General features: G+C 36.5%; 1 protein-coding gene across 1 annotated transcript; it reads right to left on the reverse strand.

The window, feature by feature from the left end:
- Window positions 1-1774: 1774 nt before the first annotated feature.
- LOC128015957 (histone-lysine N-methyltransferase SETD1B-A) lies at window positions 1775-9298 on the reverse strand. The gene is made up of 3 exons (XM_052600229.1): window positions 8665-9298; window positions 6011-6332; window positions 1775-4533 (listed from the first exon to the last, which is right to left on the reverse strand). Exons 1-3 carry the CDS (start codon window positions 9161-9163, stop codon window positions 4248-4250), a joined length of 1107 nt encoding a protein of 368 aa, XP_052456189.1. The 5' UTR covers window positions 9164-9298; the 3' UTR covers window positions 1775-4247.
- Window positions 9299-9676: the final 378 nt, after the last annotated feature.

The following is a 9676-nucleotide window of genomic DNA, read 5'->3' on the forward strand; positions in this document are numbered from 1 at the left end:
AGTACGTATGAGAGTTTTACACACAGGTCTGTTATTGTGGCACATTTCGACATTGCGTCAGCGCTGCTCAATGCATTGATTTCTATAAAGTGAAGTATCAGCTTTGGTTTATCTCCAGTGGTTTATCCCAGGGTTTACTCACACGTCACATCTCCGCCCTTGTGCCATGGCTCCTGACTGGAAGAGAAGAGGAGTCGTTTTGAAGTTTTTGATCAAGGGCAATTGAATTAAAAAAGAAAAGAAAATCAGTGCACGGATAAATTATTTATAATAAACTCTGCAGTATTCATCTTAAAATGATCCTCTATCTTCTGCACGGGGAGTACAATGGATTAGAAAAAGGAAAATGGATTGGAAATCTTCCAAATGTAGGAGACAGATTCTGTGTGGGATTGTCAAACTTGTTCTAAATACAGAGATGGCTTTTCACGAGGTAAAGCTTTACCTGTACAGGTGACAGGGCTTGTCAACCGCTTCCTGTGACAGCATGAGAGGACAGAAGAAAAAAACAAAAAATAAATTAGTCCTCGTTATAATGGAACACCCCACCACACGTGTCACTACCTCCGTGTGTCGAGGCGCAGGACACAATGGTGTGACAGGGGGGTCTCGTATATTTCAAAGTTGTTTACACTCATTGTTGCTCAGCTCTCTCGCGCGCGACGGTTCGCGTGACAGACAGTTGACTCTCAGGCCCGCGCATGCCGGTTATATTTGGGCTCTTGAATGTCACAACGAAATTATGCGGATATCATCTCTACGTGTACAGTCAGAAAAAGCCGAAGGATAAGCATAGCCCGTGTGCTGCCTTTAACCGACGACTCGCCCAGATCTGCAGGAAACAAGCGGATCAAGCGTCCTTCAAGTGTGCCCGTGTCCGGTTTATCCGAACAGCTCAACGGAAAGACATTAAGTCGCGTCGGAATACAAACCGAGAGATGGGAAGAGATCCAGAGGCCGAGGTGCAGGCAGAATGATGATGCGTAAGTAGCCAGTGGTTATCACCGTTTCCACAAAAAAAAAAAAAAAAAATGTTAATATTACTTTTGAACTGTTTTCAACCTTGATATCACATGAATAAATTAAAATATAATTTGATAAAATATAATTTTTACATGTATTATTTATAATTATTTTTAACACATACATTGAATAATGTTAATAGATACAACATAATTCATAAAATAAAGTGTTTAAAAATATTATTAGATGCGGTAAAACGTATTTACTGTTAGGCCATGACGAGAAAAATTTAGGACAAAATATTTTAAAATCCATAAAAATTCAAACTATGTAGCAAACACAAATTTCTTATTAATTCTTAAGTAAAATGCATATGAATCTTTCAGCTAACCAGGCATTGATTATGCATTCCCACAATGTAAGCGTTTACTTTCAAGTGTTTGCCTGGGAATTTCCTTTAAACGAGGCATAAATTCACAATAACTCCACAAAGCTGAAATCACTCTGAGTACAGAAGCCTATGAATGTATTTTTCTAAAAGAATATCAACGAGATTTGGGTTTAACTGTGCAGAACATCCAGAGTCTACCCTGACTCGAAAGGATCTGAAGAGTCTCAGTGTTTTCATTTCGACTGCAGCACTTGGTAACAGTCATCTCTCTGAGTCCGAGGTCGACATTTCACCCAGGAGGGAAGTGTTAAGTGTAGTCCCACTCAGCAAGACCCTGAGAGCAGCTGCTTCACAGAAAATCATGCCCATTATGTGTGACATTTCTCATCAGCCTCTCACTTAAAAACCACAGGAGAACTCTTGTGAGGTTCTTATATATTTATTCCAGTTATTTATTAATTACTTTCTGCTTTCACAGGGGTGTCACTTCATAGAACATTTGGCTTTATCAAAAAAAGCCCCTTGGATATGCTGTGTTTTATGAAGCCCTGACAAATACTTTAAGGATACAATATGTGCTTTCTGCTGCAGACGTAATGCTTCCAACAGACTTTCAATTGTAAAAGTTCAATAAAACTTATCTGTGAATGCCATTTGTGGCATTTCATTGATTACCACAGACAAATGTCATCTCATCTGTTAAAGGAAAAAGTCTACAGCATATTTACAATTTATGTATATTATGGAGTGAATAAACCGGTGCACTCTTACAAATAAAGCTTCCAAAGGGCTTTTAACAGTGATTCCAGAAAACTATTTTCGGGTTCCCCAAGAACATTTCAGTGAACAGTTATTAAAAGAACCTCTTTTTTTCATAGTGTAAAGGACAATTTAAAAATCTAAAGAACCTTTTTCCTTTTGTGCAATGCAAAGGTTCCATGGATGCAAAAAGTTCTTCAAGGAACCACAGATGCTGATAAATAAACTTTTTTTGGGCACAAAAGGATGAAATATGCAGCTCATATTTTAGTTTTTAAAGTACTTACATTAATTCTTTAAACATATATACTGTATATACTACTGGTAATGCATTACTGACCAACTGTAGCTTGTTTTTACAAATTTAAGGACAATTCAGAATGATTAGCTCCATTCCTATAACCCAAACAGTAGAGCGAGCATCAACAACGGAGATCATCGGTTCAATTCTTCGCATTAACTTGATAAAATGTGCATTTTTATTAAATGCATGATTAAATGCAATATAAGTTGCTTTGAATAAAAGCATCTGCTCCAAATACATTTTATTTAATGTATATTTGTTTATATAATCAACAGCATGTTATAGATATAAGCTCTATATTTTGATTTATCCAAAACATTCCTTATAATTGGAAACCCAGTTTTTTTTTTTTTTTTTTTTTTACCTTCATGTTCAGATCTATACACTTTCATCACAAAAGATGATCAATCAACAAGGAAGAAAGTGAAAACCCCAGCCAATTTGGCATCACACATTATTTTAAAACAAAAACACTGAACAAAAAACACATCTGTCGTATAAATAATGTCTTCATGTGAGAAGTAATAGCAGGACGGAGACTGGGAACAACAGAGATGGAAGTGGAAATACAAGAGAAAGAGAGTGATAAACAGAAAAGAACACTAAAGGATAAAAAAAAACTATATAGCTGGAACTTTTGGAGCTATAGCATAACCCATAGAATGGAAATTCTGTCATTATTTACACGTTATTCCAAACCTGTATGCTTTTTTTTATTTTCTGTGAAACACCGATGTAGACATTTTGGAAGAACTGTTTCACAGCTCTTGCCACACACTGACAGTTCACAGTGATCCGGGGCTGTCAAGCTCAGAAAAGGCCTTTTTAGAGTTTGACAGACATAAGGGAACACAAAATATTCCAAAGGACTTGTGTGCTTTTGGTCCCTTTTAAAGCTTGACAGAAGTTGGAAGAGCGGTTTACAGAACAAATAACAGCATAAGGGTTCAGAACAACAGATTTGTCTTTTTTTTTTTTTTGTATTCAGATGAACTGTTCCTTTAAACGCAAAATAACTGCAGAGGGTTGTGAGATAATGTAAAGCCAATATTTATTAAACAAATTAAATAAGATACCTTAAAAAAAAAAAAAAAAAAAAAAAAAAAAATATATATATATATATATGTTATTTGTTTACCTGCATGCACTGTGACCACTAACTGACATCACAGAACTGTGAACAAACAATCTTAAAATAAATTAAAATCTCAAGAAAATATTTTAGTTCAAAGGGGGTTCGACTGACAAAAGAGTTTGGGAATCCCCTGCTTTAAACAATTCTTTGAAAAGACTTTTGCTTTTGATTTAGTATTTTGAATACTACATTTCTGACTCCTCGCTGGTTTTCATTAATTTAATGAAAAATAATAGTAACAGACATAGTCCACATCAGAAGTGTAACTTCTTCATTGACATAAACAGAGAGAAGTAGTTCTGGCTACGATGTTCTTCCGCAAGACGCAAGCAGTTCTGTTTATTAACCGCTAGAGCGTCAAAAGTTACCAACTGCAGCTTTAAATAAACTAATGAACCATTTATAATAAAGACCAGTAACATTTAGTTGAGAAAATGGAGACAATTTTGCTAAATATTGCCTCAAAGACAACTGCTAAATTGCAATAAAAATGAAATCTGTCTTGCACATGTCTAATGATGACAGCAGGAAATATGAAGTAACCACCTTGCCATCTTCTGGTCAAAATATGTAATAAGATTCACAAGGAATATGAGGTGCGCAGACAAATACACACAAATAGTTTCCACAGTTCAGCTGAGAACATCTACATTTGCAAGTTTTCACATCTTGAAAGACTCCTCTTTAGCATGCCGTCATGGATCCTTGGCCATCTTGTGTTTCAGATAGTTGATTTTGAGTGAATAGTACTCTTCCTGAAGCTGTAAGACTCTTTCCTGTCTGCGTAGCACAGACATCTCCAGATCGCTCTTTCCTGCTGATTGGGTAGGCGGGGGGGAAACAGTCTCTGCGGTGTTTGATTGGCTGTCGTTTCCACGGTTAACAGGTACAATCTCAGCTGGAATAACATATTTCTCTTCCTCCTCCTCCTCTTCTTCTTCTTCTTCATGTGAGATTGCACTTTCATTCTCAGTTTCAGCTCTGTGAAAGGGCAGAGTTGTTAATTTAGCAAAAACGGAGATTGGCAAATATATTCCATTTAAATGAACTTCCCTTTCATGACTTATTACACTTGAACGATCAAATACACACAAAATGATGTCAAAATACCCATCTTAGGGGGTATTCACATAAAGTCAGTTATGTCTTAAGTGTACAGGATTTCTGCATTAGGTCTTAAAGTGACAGGTACCTATAAAATACCTGCTACTATGTTTTTAATGTTAATCAAAAAAGACAAATTGTAGTAGCTTTAATAAGAATCAATGTTTATTTAATTCACACTGTAAATGTTCACATGAGATTTTTCAGTTTCTTACTTGAATGCTACTGTTAAATAGATGTAAAATCTATTGTGTATTTCACATGTACCTTTCTTATGTAGTATTTCTCTGTTATTTGCATCTTTGTTCTTATTCTTAAAAACAAAGTAAAATGAAAATATCTACAGCATATCATGATATAATGTATATCATTATCAAGAAATTACAAAGAATGAATAAAATACAATAACTGCATACATATCTGGGATTACATGGGGGTGAGAAAATAATAATCATTTTCTTATGTTTGAATCCATTCTTCAAAATCACAATTTCCCCCGAAAAATCATCAAAACATAAAAATATAAAACAAAATGTCCACAATGTTCATGTTACTATTACTTATTCAATATTATTACGGCTAATTAAATAAATCTGAAATAAAATATTAGTAATAAATAAAATTTGGCACGTTGTCCTGGCAACTAACTGCACTAAAAAAATTTAAAGCACTAAAAGCAACAGGAAATAAAAACAAAAACAAAAATGACAAAGCAAATAAACAAATTACCATGAAAACTTATTTTAAATAAAATTAGCCTGATAACTGTCACTCACGTTTTTGAAGATAAGACTTGAATGTGCATGATACAAACCTACATTTTTATCATTCATGACTGAAAACATTTTGTAACTTGATTTTGATGTGCCATTTACATGGTAATGCAATGTCTGATTTTAAAATGGGTTTTAAAGGATGAATTTTGAGATTTTATGTTTTCAAGTGATATATAACATCTGATGATTTCTAAAATGTGATAGAGAAAAAGGCAACGAGGAAGTCTTTTTTTTAAACAAAGGTCAAAACTCCTTTTGAAATGTAGATTTCTGAGGGTGCACTCGTCATAAATTGATCTATTACTTTTCCTACATAATTTTTAACAAAAAAAAAAATTGGTATAATATATATTTGGGAGTCTTAGACCTTTCCAACGATATATAGTTTGTCAAGATTCGATTAAATTTGATTGTAATATAGTATAGTCAACGTAGGCGTCCCGTATACGGGACATTTAACAGGTTAAACCTAATTTAAAATCTATTATGTTTTTAATAATATAAAACAAAAATAACTTTTGACGTAATGATTGGAGTGGAACTAGGAAACAAAGGGGTCATCAGAGGTCTGTGCTCACCCTGGAGAGTCGTACGGTGGCATGTAGCTAGTGCTTGGAAAACTAGAGTGTACTTGGTTGTGAAGAGCATATCTGTGGTAAGATGGATGTGAAGGCAGAGATGGGCGGTGTATGAACTCCTTTAAGAGGTTCCCTTGAAACTCCATCATCTCCTTCCACATGGCCATCAGACTCGTCCGGTCCTCCTTCTGTTCCTCTCTGGCTTCCCTTCGCAATCGTTCCTCGTACTCCCTCTGGTTTTGCATGTGGAGAGGTTCTTGAGCTCTCACAGAGTCGGTAACGGAACATTTTTTGGCCTTCTTCCTCACAGGTTGAGCGACCACTTAAATATATATAAACACATTATAGTCAGTCATGCACATAATCATTCATGTTCAGGTAGGGATTCACAAATTAGAATTTTTTTTTTTTGGTTAGTCTAACCACTTTGACCTAAAATTACCAAAATGAATATTTCAAAACACATTTAATGGTCACATGACAGGCAGATAAATTTTTTTTGTTGTTGTAACTTTTTGTTAACATTTTAACAAAACAATTCTAAGTGTTTTACTTATTTTTTTTACTTAAGTATCTGTATGATTAATCACTAGTTTTATCAACTCATGAACACCAGTTTAGGAAACCTCGAGTTAAAGCAACATTTGCCCCATTTTAACCCACAAAGCAGAAAACAAAATCAGTGATGTCTGATTTGCAAATAAATGATTTTGAATCAGGGCCCGGCTCCCCAAAACGTTCTTATCGCTAAGTAGTTCTTAACCTATTCCTTAACCTCTCTCTTAACCTTGTGGTACGATTCCCGACACGTTCGTACGCTAAGTATATCTTCTGTAAGTCACACTTTCGTAAGGTTGGTCTGGACCATTCGTAAGCTTTCTCTTAGGGTTGTTTGAGCTCAAGACGCTACTGTACAGCAGTCTTTAGAATTCAGCGCAGCGAAGTACAAGTCAAACTATGGTATGATGACAATGTTGTGGCTCAACAATGATTTTATGTTAACATTTTGCCTGACGTGGCTATATTAAAAAAAAATTCGCCTCCCAAGACAGCTCATTATATAGCTGCTGGACCTTCTCAGACCTGCGCTTGCCAGGCAAACGTGGCGGAATTTTGCTTTAAGCCCTGAAGCCCAGCGCAAGGTTTTTTTTTTTTCTTTCTTTTTCCTTTCTTTTTCCTTTTTTTTTTTTTTTTTTTTTTGGTACAGATAGCTTCATCGAGGTCGTAGGAGAGGGCTACGGCCTAATCAAGACCTCTGTGTGGAGGTGCGTCCACACTGTCACCAATGCCCTTCTGCGCCATGCCGGGGATTACATCCTGGTGGATGACACACTCATCCCTATCGCCAATCCATCAGTGATTGATCAGACATACATATCGCGAAAGGATACGCGGCTATAAACGTGCAGGTTATAGTGGACCATAGGGGTGTGATATCTGACCTCATGGCAAGGTCCAGCAAAACTTCAACTTCCTCTGACGAGAGGCTTGGTGCCCTTTTTTACGTTGCTTCCCCAGCATATTTTGTATCTAACTCTCTCTCTCTCTCTGTACATTGTAGATAGGTTGCTTTTTATTAAAAACATAAACCAATTGCAATCAATACCGCATTAAACATAAGTAACTGCAACTGCTTGCCACTCAATTATGATTGTAAAGTACCTTACCATTAATATAAAAGTGTATTATATAATTTTTATAAGTCGTTAAACCCATGTCAAGAAGCGGCACAAGCGGCACAACGGGATAAGGAGGGTGGATGATTACCCGGTTAGTCTAACCGTCACAACATATGGTTTGAACATATTTCTGACCATTTGATAATTAAATTTATAGTCTATATTCTACTGATAACTTAAAATATGTTAAAATAAATGTTACTATAATAATTTGAGGAATGTTTCATTTGCATAGAACGTGTTGTCTTTCTTAACGCTGTATTGCACCTTCGCGTGAAGTGGAAAATCGATTCATGAGCAATCGATGCAAACTAATTCAGCACCCTCACTTTGGACAGCGCTCTTGTAACGTCGGACGTACGAGGCAGCGTGCTAAGAGCTTCCTAAGGGACACTTCGGGGAACACACTTAGGAACTTAAACAACTTTGGTAAGATATATCTTTCGAGGTCTTCTTAGCACGCTAAGAGTGAGCGTTATCGGGAAACCGGGCCCAGATCTTTTAATTATTCAAATAAATTTTAAACACATTACTCATGGATTAAAACAAGTAAATGAGGTAATATGACAAAAAGTAGCATACTAAATACGGTTTACATTAGTAACAAACTACATACAAACCATTTTAAGACAAAAATGCACACTATGTGTATACTAAGTATGCAGTAGTAAGTATAAACTGATATTGTATTTGAAACAGCCTCCCCTTTACTTATCATTAGTTGTAAATCAAACACAATGATAAAATTAACATGAAAAGTAGTCCATTTTACATCAATGCATTTACAGTGTTTGACATGTTTATTATTGCACACACACACTATTTGTTTGAATAGTTTATCATTGCTATATTTGTATTACGCGAAATGCAGCACATATAGCGCGCAGCATCTATCGCTCGTGAAATCATGTGACCATATGATAAAGTAGCACATCGTTTCATTTGACACTACATTATTCGATGGCATCAACACACCGTCTGTCATGTCATCCGTCTCCTCGTCGTGACTGACAGACACCTCCTCGATGTCTGTGGATCTGCGCTCATTCCGCGCGTCGTCGATGGACGTACTCTGCGGCTCTTCGAGCTTCACGTTTCTATTAAGTGTTAAAGCGTCTGCGGGGCGGTTGCTGCCCCAGATGGACTTGCAGAGGTCATAATAATTCCAGTACACTCTGCCGTGGCCGTTGTTTTTGTGATGCTCGTGTATTTTCAGGAACTTCTGCTTGAGTGTTTTCAGTTTGGTGGTGACCTGCCGCTTGGTTCTGTGGATCCCTTGCGCGCGGAGAAGCCTTGATATTTCAGCGTAAATAAGAGAGTCGCGAACCGTTCCGCTGATTTGTCTATTAATGTCTTCGTCCTGTCGGATGTACAGCAGCGCCCTCGTCTCGGTGTCCGTCCAGTTTCTTTCTACTGACATTTCTTCATACATTTCGCAGCGTGACAATCTTGGGAAATCACGTAGGGAGTTCATTTAGACACAACATCAGTTGATTCCATAGGTTGATTCACGACTCGCGCGTCACGTAGGCCTGCAAGTACATGACGTATGTGCGTCAGTCGTTTCGAACTTTGTGATTGGCTCAGACTCACTGGCAACGGCAGCCCTCTAGCGTCATGCGTCCGACACTGTTTTTATCATGGTTTTTATACAGTCTATGGTCCAAGTGTGTTGCTAAGAGAAACGTCTGTTTGGAACTACTAGGTTGGTGAAACAGAACAAACAGACAATAGTACAATAGCAAACGTGCCTTTATTACGTTTATATAAGTACTATTTTATACTACCGGCCTCCGCTATGGAGTTAGAAATGTGTCTTTATTACATGCGAGAAAATAAAAGATCTGAGAGAAAAAAAAAAGTTTGAGAGAAAAAGTTATCACACTGATAGCAAAAAAACATTTCATGAGAGAAAAAGTTTTCATGACAATAGCAAAAAATAATAATATTTGAGACTAAAAAAAGTTTTGAGAGAAAGTATTTTCTC

This window comes from Carassius gibelio, chromosome A6 (assembly GCF_023724105.1).
Source record: "Carassius gibelio isolate Cgi1373 ecotype wild population from Czech Republic chromosome A6, carGib1.2-hapl.c, whole genome shotgun sequence".
In the NCBI taxonomy this organism is placed as follows: domain Eukaryota; kingdom Metazoa; phylum Chordata; class Actinopteri; order Cypriniformes; family Cyprinidae; genus Carassius; species Carassius gibelio.

Excerpts from the sequence above, each read along its gene's own strand:
- LOC128015957 (XM_052600229.1), bottom strand. The coding sequence starts at position 9,163 with ATGAACTCCCTACGTGATTTCCCAAGATTGTCACGCTGCGAAATGTAT. Across the intron at positions 6,333-8,664 it reads GACGGATGACATGACAGACG|TGGTCGCTCAACCTGTGAGG; the intron begins GTGTGTTGATGC and ends TATATATTTAAG. Across the intron at positions 4,534-6,010 it reads CCACCGTACGACTCTCCAGG|AGCTGAAACTGAGAATGAAA; the intron begins GTGAGCACAGAC and ends GCCCTTTCACAG.